At 40.8% G+C, this 18,646-nt stretch overlaps 1 protein-coding gene across 9 annotated transcripts in view; it reads right to left on the reverse strand.

Moving 5' to 3' along the window:
• Nucleotides 1-6,092: 6,092 nt before the first annotated feature.
• auts2a (activator of transcription and developmental regulator AUTS2 a) overlaps nucleotides 6,093-18,646 on the reverse strand; it is a 607,281-nt gene continuing 594,727 nt past the window's right edge. For 2 of the 9 annotated variants that reach the window (XM_074671763.1, XM_074671762.1), the window contains exons 9-19: nucleotides 18,093-18,331; nucleotides 16,981-17,025; nucleotides 15,754-15,849; nucleotides 15,560-15,631; nucleotides 13,715-13,744; nucleotides 13,295-13,366; nucleotides 11,748-11,886; nucleotides 9,441-9,521; nucleotides 9,255-9,338; nucleotides 8,882-9,122; nucleotides 6,093-8,726 (exon numbers count right to left, since the gene is read on the reverse strand). In XM_074671763.1, the coding sequence (XP_074527864.1) occupies nucleotides 7,478-8,726; nucleotides 8,882-9,122; nucleotides 9,255-9,338; nucleotides 9,441-9,521; nucleotides 11,748-11,886; nucleotides 13,295-13,366; nucleotides 13,715-13,744; nucleotides 15,560-15,631; nucleotides 15,754-15,849; nucleotides 16,981-17,025; nucleotides 18,093-18,331 (2,348 nt within the window). In that variant the 3' untranslated portion in view covers nucleotides 6,093-7,477. Of the gene's footprint in view, nucleotides 8,727-8,881; nucleotides 9,135-9,254; nucleotides 9,339-9,440; nucleotides 9,522-11,747; nucleotides 11,890-13,294; nucleotides 13,367-13,714; nucleotides 13,745-15,559; nucleotides 15,632-15,753; nucleotides 15,850-16,980; nucleotides 17,026-18,092; nucleotides 18,332-18,646 lie in introns of all 9 variants that reach the window. The other 7 variants (XM_074671761.1, XM_074671759.1, XM_074671757.1 and 4 more) reach the window with 5 other exon arrangements.

The following is an 18,646-nucleotide window of genomic DNA, read 5'->3' on the forward strand; positions in this document are numbered from 1 at the left end:
ACATGCTATAAACAGCCAATTTTTAAAGTTTTTCTAAAAACAAAAACAAACAATCGGAAAGACAGAAAGAAAAAAATCTCAAATCTGAAGTCAATTACTAAAATGTATAGTAAATAAATGTTGTTATTAAAAATATATGTGTATAAATGCATCTTAGAGAGGAGCAGCAGCCGCTGTTTTTCAGACTGCAGTTTTATTCAGACTGCAGTTTTATTCAGACTGAGTTTAAAATAAATAAAGTAGGCTAAGAACAATGAAATATTCATCTCAGGTGTTCCCTGAAGTCATAAAGGTGTCTTTGTAAACACTGAACTTGACTGTTGTTGTTGGCATAACACATTTTATTTACTTATTAAACACAGGCAGAGTAAACAACACACCTGAGTTACTGCAGCAGACAGATGAATAAAACATGACAGAGCTGAGATGACTCAGGTGACAGAAACATAATCCAGGAATACACCCTGGTGTTTTTACAGACCAACATTTTGTGCACATATTTATATTTTTGGGATTGGAAAGTGAACCTATGCTGTAAAAGGATTAGATTAAAGTAAAGTAAAGGTTTCATCTTTTAAACTAAATGTTTGGGTTGTTGTTGCGTAAATTTTCCTCCAGGGGTCAGTGTTGGGACTGTTTACTATTCACATCACCGACCTTTGCAAGTTATTGAGAAGTATATATTGTTTTTCTCTCAACATAATTTCAGCATCTTTGGGAATTTAATACTTTATAAATAAGCAATAAAAAATAGTTCAACAAAAGTAATTAAATCAGTAATAATTCTCCAGGTTGAGCAGAACTTAAATTATTTTATATTGAAACCATAACCCAAAAGCTTATGCTCAGGTACAAATTATTCCAGTGTTGACATAGAAAAGTACAATTGCCAGTGTTTTGATAAATGTAAGAACATTCTGGAAACCTCACATAAAACATCTTCCCCCAGAACACTTAGGGAGTGTTTCAGCCTCAGCCAAAGCAAAGAATAATCTAGATCATCAATCACCTCACATTCTTTTTAGCTGGCTTATTTTACCTTATCTTTCTGAGGTTTAGGGAGACATGTATAAAAGCTCACTGCAGCTGCTTTCAGCCCAACAAAAAGTGCCATAAAAATCGTACACAGTGTTGATTTTCACAAGCACAGCCGTTCATCATCAAATTCAAAACCTCAAACTCATTTGACCTTGTAGTTTTTAAAAACTGAATGAAGGCAAAAACAGTGAACAGTCAGGACATATTGAGAAAATGTTAACTGAAAAGGGAAGTGAAGATTAAATTGTTTTAAATTTTGAACAGTAAAGAACTTTTTTCAAAAGAATTTCAATCTGTGAGATGAAATTGAGCAGGGGACTGAATGTGAAACTACAGCAATGTTTTTTAGATGTCTCTACAGTTTTGCACTTACAAAACTCTTCCCCTCCAAAGATTAAACACAAGGAAACCATTTAAAGGTAGTGTAAGCAACTTGTTTAATTTATCCAAATGCCTCAAGCTTTTATGCACAACTGACTTTAATAGAATTAACCCCCCCAAAATCTTCTAATTGTCTCCAAGGTCAATCTAAAGGCCACAGAGCAGTGGTAGAAAAAATGGCAGTAAAAAAGTGAATGAAAAAACTGTAAAAACAAACAAATAAATAAAAAAATTGCTTTAAGGCATCTGTTCATGTTGCCTAGAAGCAACATTATTATTAAGTTTAATTAATTAATTGATTGAATAATAATAATAATAATAATAATAATAATAATAATAATAATAATAATAATAATAATAATGAATAAATAAGAAAGAGAAGTTGGTGCAGTAACAGCACCCCAGCAAAGCTAATATAGGAGGACTCAAAATGATCAAATTTTTAGTTATAAGAAAGTTTGAGTATACTAAGGATGTAGATGGATGATGATAACTGAAATAAGGCCAAACAAACATTGCATGAGTGAAGTGGTCATGGTGTTTAAACACAACTCCTACTTGTAAAATATATCATTTTATTGTTGCAAGAGAAAAACAACAGGTCCCTTAATGCTACTATTACAGGACTTTTTGTGTCCTAAAAGTGTGAGCACTCAAATTAATCTTAGTCATTGATTACAAAAATTATATTCTATCCTGCAAATCTATGTCAACTTGAGTTTTTTTTTTTTTTTTTTTTTTTTAAATAATGGCAGCCCTATTAGAAACAATGTGCTAGCTAGCTAGCTGAACCATTCAAATTTCTACATGGCATCTGAAGTTCACACATCTATGAGCTAACAGTTAATAAACAGTGAACACTGAGTATTTCAATATATGTATGTTTGACCTGTGTAGTACTCCTCATGATATGGTTTTTGTGCTGAACCAATGTAAACACAATATAGCTGCTGGACAGATAACAACACAGGTAGCAAACAAGCTAACATCTGCTTTGTTATGTCCCTGTTTTCAAATCTGGACACTTTAATCCATCACACATTCTGTGGTTTTCCATGAGCTGAGACAGTTTATACTTAGCGTCGAAGCTTGAACGTAAACTTTTTTAAAAATAGCGCGTTATATATCTACACGATGCTATTAGCCATTACTGAGAGATTCTTGCTCTTCTTTTTCAGACTGCAGCATTATTTATGACACGTATTATAGGCATAGCTTTCAGCTGTAGATCTGTATTTTTATAGGTTTAAGTTGAGTAAAGTGAAGTTTCCTGTTTCTGTAACATCACCTTCATGAAGTTTTGGCAAAGCCTGAGCTGCTCTAAAGATTTTTTGTCTTGCCTCAGATTCTCTGTGGTTAATTAATTTGTCAGGTGGTGGAAACACTCCACATTCAGAAGATCTGGACAGTGTAAGTTTAGCTGTTAAATATACTTTTCACATGATAATAGGATTTGTTTGTGTATTTTCACACAGTTAGTGTTAGTGCCAAAGCTGAACTAGTTATTAATCATTTTAGGACTGATGTTAAAAAAAGATAAGGTTACAAATTGTTTACTTAGAAACTTAAGAGTAATGCTTCTACATTGCACTGCTGATTAGTGTGTAGTTATCCTGACATCAACAGTTGCTTCGAAGCAGCAGTGAGGGGTATTTGTGTATATTTGCAGCACTCTGGCGCACTCTCCTGGCAAAAAGCGTGAACTACAATATACTGCACCAACAGCTCTTTTTATGGATGCAGGTCTGAGAGGAGAATTAGTGCTGGTCCCTGAAGCAGGAGGCATTTACTTGGCAGGAGGAAATACAGACAAACCACATTTCCCAGCAGTTACTGATGGAGCCAACATGTGATTGATGCATGACCCGCGTGCTGCGGCGCCAAACATCAATCAGAGCGCGGGGCATAAACGCGGTGGTTATTCAGTGTAATGGGAATGTCAATAACTCTTGCATCCTCTGATGAATACACAAGCACCGTGCCATGATTCACCAGTGGAGGCAGCTGATGTTTAAAGCTCTGTTATTGAGCCGAGCGCAGGCCCTCACTTGTCCGAGCAGCTGATGGAGTTTGATACATGAGTGCAGCTGAACCGAGCGGTTTCCAGCAGCGTTACCGGGCTCAGTCTAAACTCATGACAACTTTTGGTTTCAGCTGATTTTGGCGCCCCCTGTGGATAAAACAGTGACTTAATTTTTTGATTAATGTATCCTAGCAGTTTGTGCCCTAAATTTTCGTCATTGATAGCCATAAAACCAGAATTTATCTTTATTTATCTATTTTTTTTTTTTTGCTGACGACCTGGTTTTTATCACTTCATTTTTTACAGTCTGAACCACAACCTTCATAAAACTCCTTTCTGGAGCTTTAATAGCAAAATAAAAGATAAATTCAATAGTTATTCAGTTTTTTTTTTTTTTTTTTTTTTTTTTACAAATATGACACTTCTCTGTTCCATCATTCTTGCAGTTTTCTTCAGCCAGCAGCAAAGACACAGGCTGTACTATCTACAACATCATCCATGAAGGTGAACACACCTAAATAAATTCTATCCATTATAAGTTAAGTTTTAGACGTTTATACTGACACTGGATTGACCTTGAGTCTGGATCAAGACTGTTAGATCAAAACTGTTGGAGCTGTTCCTTCTTCTTTATGATTTGACCGTTTCTAACTTGGTTATCTATTTTTAACCTCCTGAGCTTTTAAATTTTGTCCTTGCTATTTGAGATGAGTAAGACCTAATAGTATAATAACTAAACTTGTTCTTTGTTCAGGAAGTTATTGGTTGTTTTACCATCAAATTATGTGCCGGTTGTTACTGTACATAAATACACTAGTTTCATTCAAGAAATTTGAATATAATTTTTACTTTTCTCTATTTCACTCTGGAGCTGCTGTAAAAGCATTTTTTGTAGATACTTCTGCCATCTTGTTTTTACTGAACTGAGCGTAATTTAATGTCACCAAAACATGACATAGGCAGTGTCCCTAAACGTGGCTAAAAGGTCAAAGGTTAAGATGTTAACCAGTTTTCTGGCTGTTACCTGATGTTTGTGATTAACACCATTTCCTTCAAAATAAACCAGAAATGAAGACTTACTTGATTGTGTGTATTCACAGTAATATCTGCTCAGTAATGTGTAAATAAAGACATTTGCAGCTGAACAATCTGTGCAAAATAACGTGTCTTTTTGTTAAGAGGTGGCTGCGACGAGGTAGCGGTCGCTCAGTTTGATCCCAGCTCTCACACTCCGCATGAATGAAGCCTCTTTCTCGGGACAGACAGTGAAACATGAGCCAGTGTCAGAGCCAGCAATGTCTGAATGCACAAGATAAGGATTTGTTTACACTGATGTGCATTTTAATAAGCATCCTTTACATGACAAAAAAAGTGAAATCGTACCAAGTGTTTTTGTCTTATTTTAAGTAAATACTGTCTTATTATACTCAATATAAGCCACATTCAACATCAGTTCAGAAAAAATGTCTTGTTTCAAGTTATTCAAAGACAAAAAATGAGGTCTTGCTTGAATCAAGTAAAAAAAATCTGCAAATGGAACAAGAAAAATTGTCCAAAAATGATCTTGATTGGCATATATTTTTTACTTGTTACATGCAATTCAGACCTCATTTTTGTCTTTGAATACCTTTAAACAAGACATTTCTCTGGGCTGGTCAGGTAAATGTGGCTCATATTAAGTCTCAAAAGACATTATCTAGGGGAGACCGGGTTTGGTTGTAACACTTTTTGCTTCAGTACCTCCAACTCACTGAAATTTTGAGGCAGAGTTCTCAAACTTTGATGCAAAGTTCCCACATTTGCTTTCTAAAAATGGCACCATATTTAGAAGGTACAATGAAAAATATAGTCTTGGTCAAAAAATCCAATCTATAAAAACTGCACGCAGCTAATTCCAGCCCTAACAGACACCATGTGTGATCAGGGTGGAAGTGGGTAAATATTGGAATGATCTCATGACTCGTATCTTATCCTTGATTGGTGGAATTGGTGGTGTTACAACCTTACCTGGTCTCCCCTACTGAAATACAGACAAAAACACAAAATTTCAATTTTTTTTTGCAGTGTAAACAAATGATGAGTGTAATATAAAAGTCACTGTCCTTTCCTGCATGTCACTCCTTACTCTCACCCTCCAGATTTCCTTCCTCTCCTCAGCATAAAAAAATATCTTAAGAAGTGTCTAGACTTTTGAATAAAGGTCTGTCTGTTAAGCAGTTATTTAGTTGTGCTTTCAGACATGTCTGATAGCAGCGTGAGCCTCTCCCTGCCAAAACAACTCCTTCTAGTTGATGCACTTTGATTTAACATATTTGCTCACGAGTCTTAAATCCCTGCTGTTAGATACCGTTTTTCTGCTGCCAGAAGAACGTGAATCTCCTGGAGCGGCTCCAAACCTCTTGTACCTATTACTCATTTAGACTGTAAAATATGCAAACATGGGGCCTGTGTTAAAAGAAAACTGCTTTCCTTTAAAGAGACTTCAGATTCAGCCGAGGGTTGAACCAAAGGTAGTTTATCCTCCACGGGAGTCTAATGTGGAAAGTCATTATGTGTGTAAGCGTAAAATGTCATGAAGAGACACATCGCCTGTTTACCCGGCTCGGTGCGTGTAGGCGTATTAATAAAAGCCCCGCAGACAGAGTTAGTACACATTTTTTAATAACATGGCACAATTTACATAACACAAGTTTAAATGAGGAGCATGCTGAAGATTCAGTCGCTTCATTTTTTTTCTCATTTTTGTACATGATCTAGAAAGACTTCATTTTTTCCCTGTACATGGTAAACAGCAAAAAAAGTTTCTCATTGAACAATCTTTTTGCAATACGCGTCGACTAACCACTATGGCTCCGGTGGACATTTTTATGTTGGATTAAAAAACACTGCACGACATGATATCACAGTTTGAAGCGCACAACTAAACCTTCAGTGGACTACTAAAATAGATCTCTGCTCATTAGAAACAAACCGTCCAGAGTTTAGACTTGCTTTTTTTGTCTTTTGATTTTGTAAGTACAACAACTTAGGAAAGCACTTAATACACTGTTTGACCAACAGAACCTACTTCCAAAACATGTACTTTACACTCCTTCGATAGGGCAATGTGCTGTCAGGGTGTGTATCGTGCTGCATTCTCCCCAGAACAAGACTGGTGGAGGTGAAAGTCGCAGAGGATCAAGGGGGACGCAGAGAGTTGGATCGTTTGTGCTGCTGGCTTTAACTTTGAAAACTCTCTGACGTGTACTACTCTAATCACCGTCGGTTTCTAGGATTGTCGCCACAATTTCATCTTTGACTAGAGAAATTCTCCTTTTTCGTTGAATCCAAATCGCTCCCCACAAACCCTGTGTGGGTCGCTTAAAGCTTCGGTCTGTTTTTTAAAGAGGGACGTGTCTGCGTTGTGGAGAGAATACAGCGTTTTTGTCCTTCATTGGTGCACAGTAAGTGATGTGAGAAGGCCAGCTTTCAGAAAGGGAGCCCAGATATTTGTTGCATAGTTGAATATGGGGGTCTCTGTGGTGGTACAATGCTTATCATCTGCGTAAACCGATTAAACGAAAAAAGAAAGAAAACGGCAAAAAGCACATTCTGAATAACCGCTGTAATACTCCTCTATTTACATGTGTTCAAAGTAAAGCTTTCGAAACTCCTTTTGCATATTTGTACCATGATTTTAATCCATACAGAGCAAGCACAGCGACTGTACACACTATCTACACACTCTGCTGTCTGTCAGTGCTGAAGGACCTGTACATTCTCAAAGTGTTCGTTCCTGCTCCACACCGCTGTACAAGAAAGAGAAGAAGCACAAAAAGCTGGAGCAAACTGCAAAAAAACCTTTGAAAAATCCATATTTTGTTTCATGGTTATTGTCTTTTTGTAGTTTTGTACAAAAACATTTCATGAGTGGGCGTGTCTCTGCCCACATAAGTTATTCACAGCTATGTTACAGTCTGGCTTGGCCCAAAGCTAAGTGCTGGGTGTGAGTTCAGTGTTAGTGAGGCACAGGGCAGCAGTCCACTGAGGCTCCGCTCACCGCGCCTCGATGTCTTTGTGAGCCGCTCTGTCTCTGATATCTGTGCCCAGGGGAGTAGTCCGTCTGGGGGAGCCAGGCCGGGCGCCCAGCGACGGGATGAGAGGGGGCGGGGCACTCAGAGAGGCGGTGGGTGGGGTTTTGTTCAGGAGACCGTTCTGATGGGCGGCGGCTGCTGCTGCAGCTGCTGCCGCCGCAGCCGTGGGGCTGACCCTGGAGTAGTGCATGCCAGGGAGTCCAGGAGCCATGAGGCCAGGGGCGGGGTGAGGGAGGTGTCCGTCCAGAGCGGGATGGTGCATTGCGGGGTGGAGGCGCCCATGCTCGAAGTCCTCTCTGAGCATGTTGAGGCGGTCCCGCTCCTCCAGCTGGGCGCGCTCCTGCTCCCTCCGGTGCTCCAGGGCCAGATGCTCTCGGTTAAAGTCATGAGGCTCGCGGTCCCTGTAGGAGCGCTCCGCCTCGTAAAGGCGAGGGGCTGTGAGCCGGTGCAGAGGGTCGTTCCTCAGCAGAAGGTCCCTGGCCAAAGGGTCCCGTCTGTGAATGTCCAGGCCCCTGTAGGGGTCCCTCATGGGGTCCCAGTGGAAGGCGGGGTAGGGGAACCTGTCGGCTCCCGGGATGGGGCTGATACCCATGAAGGGCGCCACCACCCGAGTCCTCTCCAGGCTGCTGATGGAGTTGATGGGATGGACGCCAGCCATGCCCATAGGCATGGGCATGGAGGAGGGAGGGTGGAGGTTTGGTGTGGGAGGAGCCTGTGGCGGGTGCTCGATGGACCTCTCTGTGGCTCCCTCCTGCTCCTCTTTCCTCTCCTCCTTCACTTTCACCTCGCTGTTCTTCTTCTGGTGCTCGTACGACAGCTCCGCTTTCTTTTCCAGCACCTCCCTGCTCAGACCGCCGTTTGGACGCTCCAGGCTGGTCTGCCGGATGTACGGTGACGGCGTCCCCCTGTTAGCCACTTTGTCGTCTGACACTCGGCTGTCCGACACCCGTCCGTCGAGGATGACGGGTGCGTCCTTGTCGCTGTGCTGGTTGTCTTTGAGCTTGTGGTCGTCCGTGCCGTTGTCCTTCCAGGAGTCTGGGTGCTCCCTCTCCCGCTCTTTGGACTTGTTCTCCTTTTCCCTCTGAGGGTCTCCAGGAGCAGGAGGGAGGTGGTTCCTGTGGTGCTCAGGAGGCCGGCTGTGACCCAGGAGGCTGATGGGGTTGACTGGGACTGGAGATGGATGGCTTGAATGGCGCTTTTCGACAGAATCCCTGGAAAAAGAACAAGGTCCTTCTTTTAGTACCAGGAACTCAAAAAGTGAACCGTAAGGATCCTTCATCATTTTTCAAACAGGAAAAAACAGGCGTCTTCTGTAGTCCTGGTGTTTTTGGAGTCATACTGGGGGCTCAGTTTGGTCAACACTCACCTGTCCTTGTCGTCTTTACTGCTCAATGAGTCCCGCTTGTCAGAGTCTCGATCTCTTTCGTGTGAGCTGGCAGACGCGCTCCGCTCAGAGTCTCCAGGTTTCAGCCAGGGTGGAGGCGTGGGGAAGGAGGGCGGCGTACGGTGCAGGCGGTTCCACGGCTCCTGGTGGCTGCTGTTGCTGCCGTTGTTGAAGTGCTGCGGTGCGTTGGGGCCGTCTTTATGGCCGAACACTGAGTTGGCCGCTGTTAGGGATTCAACACGTGGAAAAACAACAGGATCCAAGTTAAATGCGTATCACAACATCATGAGCTGGAGTTTACCTCTGAGTTTATCGCACTCAGCTTTTGAAAAAGTATCACTGAGTTAAAACTCACTTAGTGCTGGATTTCCCAGTCCCCCAAAGGCTGATGAACTGAGGGACCCCAGTCCTCCAAACGACGGAGGTCGACTGAAAGGCTCTGAAAGGAGACGCCACGTTACCACAGACACTAACACATCTGAATTTAACAATTTCATGATGAGATGGAGGATTATTTAAAATACATGTCCTCTAGTCTTACCTAAGTGAGATGCTGGGGCGAGGAAGTTTCCAGGGTGGTGGGGCGGGTGACCGAAAGGACCAGCTGAGGGGTGAGTGGGACCTGAGGAGAGGGACCAAAGGTTTCACATCAACATCCACAGACTGCTGACAGCAAAACTCTCAGGTAAGAGTTGCAGAAAATGTCACGGATGTTGTGTGAAAATGTATTTTCTATTATACTTCAGTGAAAAAAACTTGGCTCTAAATAAGTGTTTACGTCTTAGTTCTTGTTAAAAACATCTGATGTGTCTTAATACACATCACATTTACCTGAAAAGCCCATAAAAACGTCATATTTTAAGATTCTGAAAGCCAAGATGAGAAAAAACAAATCTGCCAATGGGTTATGAAAAATATTCTTGTTTGAGACATTATTTTTCCCACACAAAACTTTACATGCAATTTTTTTCCCCAGTGGCAGATTTTCTGAACTCTCTGTAAACCAGGACTGCTCGAATTCTTTTCAGTAAAGGGCCAAAAACAAATCAGGGTGGAGGGTCGCAGGCCAAAACTGAACATTCGTGTTGAATTGTATGATATTAAATATGCCTATAGCATAATTGTGCACAATAAACACTCATACAAGTTATTTTGAAAATGAGAACACTTTTCTTTCCTGTATTTCCAGCATTAAATTACTGAACACCCATATGGCACAAATACGAGGCCAATGCTTTCAAAGACATTTAGAGCAATATAACCTGAACAACAGGGGACACAGCATGCTCCTATGAAACCAAAATTTTCCATCCTTTTAAAATAAGGAAAAGTAATAAAACTGGACACCTGCTTTAGATTTTTTTCCCTATAAATGACGACTGTATCATCATTACTTTACGCAGATTATACTATTTTAAAACAGAGACGTTCTGCCTCCATATTAGGCATTAGGGCTGAACAATTAATCCAATTAAAACCAACATTGCAATGCAATAGAATGCAATTTTCAAATTGCAAAGGCTGCAATTAAAAAAAAAAGTTTCATGTACACAGACCTGGAGAAAATAAAGCAACTTGTACTCCTTATTTCTTCTTTCTGGCAAAAATCCATCTTTATTTTTTTTTTTTGTTATTGTTCACACCAGGCCTGTTGTTCTGAAGTGCTTTGTTCCTTACTCTGACTTTATTTAAGGTCATTAATTAAAGTTATATCAAACGTTAACAAGGCTTTAAGTTAAATCTATCGGCCAATATTCCACTGTGATTGTGATCGTTAAATAAAGATATGTTATTCGTATTAATTCATGCTTCAATTCATCTCATTTCATCATAACTTCTGGGCCTGGCCTACAAGTAAGAATTGTTTATGTGTTGACAGTATCCTTTGTCGTGTGGGTCATACTAAAGAATGATTCATTGCTCTTGTTAAGTAAACAATGCAGAAGATAAATGTCCCCCAACAAATATCGCATGCTAAATCACAATTGCAATACTGGTCAAAAAAAAAAAAATCACAATTAGATTGTTTTCCGAAATCGTTCAGCCCTATTAGGCATACTACTGTGGGATCAGTTTCTGTAAAAAGGTTGTCAATTTCCATTCTATTCTTAAACTTTCGCTTGCCATGACCCTGCCTTCTTTCACTCTCTGGTCTTGGACTTCCAGATTTGCGCTGACGGGACTCTAGCACCACCCTACTCCCAATGTAACACAGTGTTAATTTGTGGTCAGGAGAGGAAGTGCAACAATAAATACATAATGAATGAGAAATTCAGGCTACTGACAGGAAAATAAAAATAATCAAAAATATATTAAAAAAATTCAAACATGGGCAGCAGGCCGAAAAAAAAATCACTGGCTGGCCAACTTTGGCCCACAGGCCCCATATTGGACAGCCCTGCTGTAAACAACAAAGGCGTCATTTTAGGCTTTTAAAATCTTTAAACAAGAACTTTTTCTGGACTTCTCAGGTAAATGTGGACAACATCAAGTCTTAAAAGATTTTTTGTTGGTGATTTTCTTTTTTGTAGCTTTTAGCTTCAGACTGAAATGAAGAAGTGCTGAAGGTTTGTCTGTGAAAACTATGAAGTATTTCTCCGAAAAGGTCAGAAAAAAAAACTCCAAAATCAGTCAATGAAAGATGAATCCCCTGATCATACATGATATGTCTTGACATGAAATTCTCAAACTGTAGGTGTTCAGGAGGATTTTACTCTAGTCCTGGTCTAGTATAAGAAGACAAATCTACTCCACACAGCAGGGATTGATGGACTGCTGCTGTTTGTCAGAGGTCACTGTTGTTAACCATCGATCAGTCTCTTTACCTGAAAGCCTGACTAACACTCACCTGCAGCAGAAAAGAGCGTGGCGGGCCTCGCCAAGTCACTGGGGTGATGGATGGCGCCGAAGAGGCTGGGGCCCGGAGGTCGACTCAGGAACTCAGGCTTGAGGCCGAAGTCGAGCTTGTGGGGGTCGACCTGCATCTGCTGCTGGAAGACGCCAAACCGACAGAGAGGAGCACATGTAAAACCTCTTTACACTAAGTATGACAGTGGACTTTACGTTCATGCTCATCGTTTTTCTCAAACACTGCAGGATGTTAAAGCCCTTCTACTTTTTCAGGTGCTAAAGGACTTAGATAATGACTTATTAACAAATACAAAATGTTTTCTTTTTATGTCTGACTCTTAAAAACTGTGATCAAAGGGCAGAGCTGAGTCTAAAAAATTGAAATTTAACCACAATTCATCACTGAACTCCAAAGAATAATCTAAGGTCTATAGCACTAAACAATTATAATCTGTGCCTCTGCACCACTGGATCATTAACTTGTGTGGTAACTTAACTTAGCACACAATAACATGTAAGTGTTTAGGAAATGTGTGTTTGGTAACAGCAGAATCAGCTGTTTGGCATTGGCAGAGGAGGTTTGGCAATTTTTTTCATGGGGTGCGACTGACATACTCAGCTCATCACACAAAAACATGTTCCTGACAAATATGGCTCCATTTAAAAGAGAAATGATCAAGCTTTATGATAATATGAGATTTATTTATTTAGTTTAGTCTGGAGGCACACACTCTAGAAATCCTGCTGTAGTTAATGATATTTCTTTTTCGAAGCAAGGTTTAAGTTTGAGATCTGTTCACTGCAAGAAACTGAAATCTTATCAAGTGTTTTTGTCTAATTTTAAATAAGACTTGTCTTATTATACTTGATATGAGCCACATTCACCTGACTTGTTCAGAAAAATGTCTTGTTTTAAGTTATTTATAAAAAAGTCTGAATTGCTTGTAACAAGTAAAAAAAATCTGCCCAAAGAAAGAGAAAAATTTGCTCAAAAATGTTCTTAAGCTAGAATCATGTCTTAATATAAGTAACTTGTCTCTTGTTCCATTGGCAGATTTTTTTAAACTTGTTACAAGCAATTCAGACCTCATTTAAAATAAATAAAATAAAATAGAATAAGATAAGACATTTTTCTGGACAGACCAAGTAAAATAAGACAATTTTTACTCAATAAAGACAAAAAACTTGATAAGATTTCAATTTTTCCATTGTTCAGCCACAGTTGACTGGAAACACCTGGTAATTACAGTATAAATTTCAATGTTGTGCAAAAACTCCCACAATACACTGCAGAAAGAAAATACTGGAGCTTTGTTAGCCCAGTACTGTGGTAAAAAGGGCTCCAGGAAAAACTCAGCCACGTTCTGGTACAAATTAGAAAATATTAAAGTTTGAGTGTTTTATTACAGCAAACATGTTGCATCACTCCTTGAGTGTAAACTTTAAGCTAGCTGAGACAAAACAAGAGATTAATTTGGAAACAGCTAACTTCTAATGTTCCTAATGTTTTGTCTCAGAGCAGAGAAGAGTCAGATGAGTCCTCACCTTTACTTTCTGTTGGTGGTGGTAAGTCTGCCACGCGATGTGGACGTGCATGGCACACCACTTCCCTGGTTTCTGTAAACACAAGAAAAAAAAGCTTTTCAACATCGTATCCTTTTAATTAAAGCTCTTAAATTTGTGCTCTTTTAACTCAGAAGTCTGTGAAGAAACTAATGCATAGGTTAAAGTGAAGACAACATAATTTCCTTGTGCAGCAGAGCTGGTGCCCAAAACGAGCTCTGTTGTGGGGTAAACTAGTGCACTCTGCCTCCAAGAGCAACCCTCATTTAATTACAGACACTATCTACTCTATTAGCCAAAACCCCTTTATGGCAATATGGCTGTAATTGCCTGTGTGTGTTTCTGTGTGTGTGTGTGTTAGGGTGGTTTGTGCACAAGGCTCTGCAGGGAGTGAGCACTCACCCTGAGAATGGGCCGAAATGGATCCGTTAGCTGCAGGAGGGAGAGGGAAAAAAAGCAGCTGAGTTATTTAGCCGTCAATCAAATCACCCTCTAATTAGTCTCAGTGTGTGGCATTCATTATGAACTAAATTAAAATGTTGAAATTTCCCTTTAAAATGAAGCATTCAGAAGTCATTAACACGGGGTTGTTTAACAGGGTTTCCTCTGTGTGACCCTCTGCATACAAACCAGCACAGACGGAGATGACAGTTGTTTTTCAGACAGAAACTCTAAGAGCGTGCACTATCACTGCTTATCAATGAGACTCTGAAAGGCCCAGAAGATTTTAAAGAGGGGGTATTTGGCTTTCCCATATTTTACACATGGAAATACTGTAACAGTGCTGGATGCTCAGACTAAACATGTGCAGATTTTTAAACCTCTAAATTTTCATGTGATGTAGAAATCACTGAATCTGTCAATAAACTGATCTAAATGCTTCACTCCGGAAAAATAGCACAAGATCTTCATGAGACAATGAAATATGATTTTAAATGTGTGATAGACCGATGTTTAGTATATAGTGTTCGAATGCTAGTACGCTTGTTTTATCATTTGTATTGTTTGCATGTTTTACATATTCCTGCCCAGGGACCAGGGATGAAAATTAGCTCTGTAGCTAACTCTAGCGTGATAGCTTTCATGTTTTGCATGGTCCCTGTCCAATGAACTAATTAAATAAATAAAAAAAATAAAAAAAAGATATACTGAAATGACAAGGTCATAACATAAAGAGCTCCTAACTTCTCAAACACCAAAGTCTGCCTATAGCTCCGCTCCTGACAGCCTTCAAAGGGCTGGCCAATCAGAGAGAAGGGGGTTTTTGGAGCAGGGAGCCTTAAAGAGACAGCAGCTAAAACAAAGTGTTTCATACAGTTTTCTAAAATAGTGGTCCCCCAACCTCCGGGCTGTGGACCAGTACCGGTCCGCACATAAAAAATACTCCACTTACATCATTTCAGTTTGATTTATTATCTGATACTGAATGATGCTTTATTTTGAAAAATGACCGGGATCTCTCTGTCATTTTATCCAAAATGGATAAGAAACAAAAATGTGGAAAGTTTCTTTAGGCAGGGTAAAGAAAAACACAGAGAGGAGACAGAACAAGTGCCGGTCAGTGAAAATATTGTCTGACATTAAAGCGGTCCATGGCACAAAAAAGGTCAGGGACCGCTGTCCCCCTAAAACACCAGGGTAGAAAAAAAACTAAAAACTGTAAAACTAACAAGAGGACGATACAGGGACAATTTAAAGCCTAAGAGAGCACAACTACTCCCTCTTTAATTACCATGGAGTCCTGAAAATCAGTGGTGCTAGCTCTGCTAACGGTAGCCACACACTGTAAAACAATCTAATTTAACTTTTTTTAAGCTATGGCAAAGAAAATGAGCTCAGTTTTACTTTTTTCAGATTTATTTCCTCACTTTTGTTTATTAGATCCAATCAAAACTTGTTTAGGTGACTCCGTTGAAAACGCTCATACACATGACCTGTGGTTTGTGTTTAGAGGTATGCTAGCCAGGAGGGACACTTGTGTTGAATATGTTTAATAAAATTAGTCTTCATGAAAATATTTTTATTCATAATTTTTTTTTTTTTTAATTCAAAACTCTGCAGAAAATGTAAAGTCCGCACCACTGACTGCACGTGAAATCTTCACAGTGACATCACTTGGTGTTGAAAACCTCAGTGCTATGACTTGAAGGCTTATGCAACTCGTACAAAAGGTTTAAAGGTTACCTTCACACTTTGAGTGTTGCTTTGCATGTGTTTTGGATGGTGTGTGTGTGTGTGTGTGCTCACCCTGGGGTCCTTCTGTAGGAACGTGTGTGGGACGGCTCCAGGTCTCGTGGACACATCGAGCGGATTCGATGTCTAAAAGAGCAGCAGACATGGATCGAATGAAGAATCGCTGTAAATAACTCCTGTTAACACTTTGTGTGTGTGTGTGTGTTTCTCAGAGCGTGGGTGTGTGTTGGAGTCCCTGGGTGTCGTACCTTGGGCTGAAAGGCGCCCTGCAGCGAGCCGAAGGGCCCGGTTGGAGGGATGACGGGAGGAAGGCCAGACATGGCCGGTGGGTACGAGTGGAAGAGCTGCGGAAGAAAAAACAGGAAGTGTAAGTTAAGAGTTTCATCTCTGCGATGCAAGAAGACAACAGCTTCATGAGGCGGTGGGGATGGAGCGAACTAATCAGGATTTTTTTTTCCCTTCATTTTCTGAAATTGCTTAGCGGAGGAATTGCCTTCATTTTTCACAAACTGCAAGTTAAAAAAATATTTAACTGCTCATCCCGGTGGATTTAAGTAGGAGAAAACACTCCTTTGATATGAAAACTAAGATGTTGTAATACAAGCAAAACACATGTAAACCAAACGAGAGCTCAAGGCCTCCATAAAATTATCCTGCGGAGAAATACTCCTCCGTATAATTGTTCTTGTCAATCATATTTGCCTTGGCGTATGTGGAGCGTGTTTTTCTTGTTCCTCTCTTTGCTTTAATCACGGATGGTGCAACAGAATTATTTAAAGCAGGGCTGCCAGGATGAGTTATTAGAAAAGCTGGAGGATACGCTGTGCACTTTTTAGATGCAACTTGTGTCTCCTTGTGCATCATGTTTTTTAAGGAACCGGTTTATTCGTGCAGAGGAAATGGCTGCAGGGTATTTACTGCTTTCGTAATAACAACAAGGAAAAACTGTGATCAGATGGAGGGCACCGAATAAACAAACTAGAAACATTCTGCAACATCTACATGATGTTTCTGATCTTATAATCTGGGGAACAGTTTGAAGAGAACACACAGAAGGTGTCAGAAATGTGTAAGAATGATCTCAAGGAAGTGTCTGCTTTCTATGAGGTGAGACAGATGAGTATTCCCCTGATAAAAGAGCATTTTCTCTACAATGCAAATGATTTTCTTTGTTAATTTAAATGCACAACATTTTCTGTGCAACATGCACGGACAATAAACTCATCGCTCTGAGGTTTGAGAATGCAGCACAGTTTCATTAATCACCACATTTGCTGGGGCTGATGGGTGAAATGGTACAGCCAGGGTGCTTACAGTAACCATTAGGATGCAGATGAGCAGTTGCATAGACACAAACACACACACACACATAGAAACACATACTCGCAGAGCTGTAACATTATCTTGCATGAGCTGGAATGGCAAAATGGGCAAGCATGAGAAGCGCTGTAAAGTGTGCAGCAAGGGAAACTCACACTGTGTCTGTAGAAGGGGTCGACTTTTGTGGGGTATTTTTCAAACTGCAGAAGAAATGAAACACAGCTAAGTACAAGAACGGAGAGAAAACATGATCATCTGTTCATGAATGTGTGTTCAGACAAAGAGTCTCTTCCAAGGTCGTTCCAGGCCGACGCAAAATGCTTCACAAGCTGTACTTTGGAGCTAAAAACAGGGTCACATTTGGGATTATGAATCAAGATTTAAAATGTCGACGGAGATTCAAAGTTCAACCACTTCCCAAACCAGACTGTTTTCATCCTCCCCTTTGTGTGATCATCTGAAGACCTTGTAAACTAGCGTGGGTTCTGTGTCTCGTTTGGTTTCCTTTTAGTGGTGCAGCGCGGGCTCAGGGCGAACATTTCCCCAGTCAAGACTAAACACTGCAGCCATAAAGAGGCTTTTTATGGCCTCATTAGCTGTCAGAGGCCTCGCCATGCTGCCTTTGAGGCATCATCAGAGCCAAGTGAACTCTCCACGGGCCAGGCAGTTAGGAATATGTGTGTGTGTCTGGGTGTGTGTGAGATTTAGGTCCAGCCACCCGATTGCCTGTGGTCTCCCCCGACAAACAGCACGGCTCTTAACGCAAAGCATTTGCCAGTAATGAAAACCCCCAAACGGGACCCAAATGATGTCATTAAATTCAGAATGAATTAAGTGTATTATGCTCTGAAAGCTGGCTCTGAAGTTAACATGCTTTGGGCAAGTTATTGCCAATTTAGAAAATAGCAGCGACTCAAGTCTGGAGTCCCAGAGTTTGCCAGAGAAAACACTTGAAAGGCTTTCTGGGAGAATAAAGGCATCATTGTGGCGTGGACGGACACACATGGTCATCATTGTAAGGCTGCCACAGAAAAACCCACAGGTCTGTGGAGCGTGCTGCTCACGCACATGTCAGCCTGTGTAAAATCCTCACTCTCACACCACAGGGTGAAAACACTCTGAGTGCCAGGCCCGCCCACTCTTTGACACGTGTTCAACTCATCATCATCATCATCATCATCATCAGAAGAAGAAGAGGACATTTCGAACAGAAAAAACAATCCCACCCCTTTTCAACCCAACTCAGGTGTGTTCTACTTATCCTCACATTTCTGGCAGGGGTACGCACCATGGGCGGTGCAGGGGTGGGCATGATGGCGTGGGGAAAGGGCGTGAAGGTGTGCTGGTGGGTGTGCTGGTGAGTGTGTTGGTGCTGATGCTGGTGCTGATGCTGATGCTGGTGGAACTCGGTGCGCAGGTACGGCGGGGGGCCGAGTGAGGCGCCGCGATCAGCGCTCTGGGAGGCCAGGAAACGTGTGTTGAGCTCCTGACGCAGAATGTCTTGCTCTGGAGGAAGGAGAGAGAAACGACAAAGGGTTAGGATTGGGTTTGTTCCTGAAGGAAATGTGTCTTTAAAGAGCTTTCAAGCAGACTACTGTAGAGACCACAGAACAAAGACTTCAAGCTTTTATCACTGACTTTAGAGAAGATGAGGATCTATCTAGACACTTCCGGAGGTCTTGTGTTCAGTATTTTGGCAGCCTTTATCTTGTTTGAAGTCATAAAACAATATGGGAACCTCTTTAGATCTGTACCCACTGTTGTTTACTTGTAGTACTGTTAATCTTTAAACCCTGATCCCTTATTATCCTGAATTGAGGA

The sequence above is a fragment of the Halichoeres trimaculatus genome, unplaced genomic scaffold (genome assembly GCF_033239565.1).
Source record: "Halichoeres trimaculatus isolate MK-OKI-2021-1 unplaced genomic scaffold, fHalTri1.1 fHalTri1_scaffold_6, whole genome shotgun sequence".
Classification (NCBI taxonomy): Eukaryota; Metazoa; Chordata; class Actinopteri; order Labriformes; family Labridae; genus Halichoeres; species Halichoeres trimaculatus.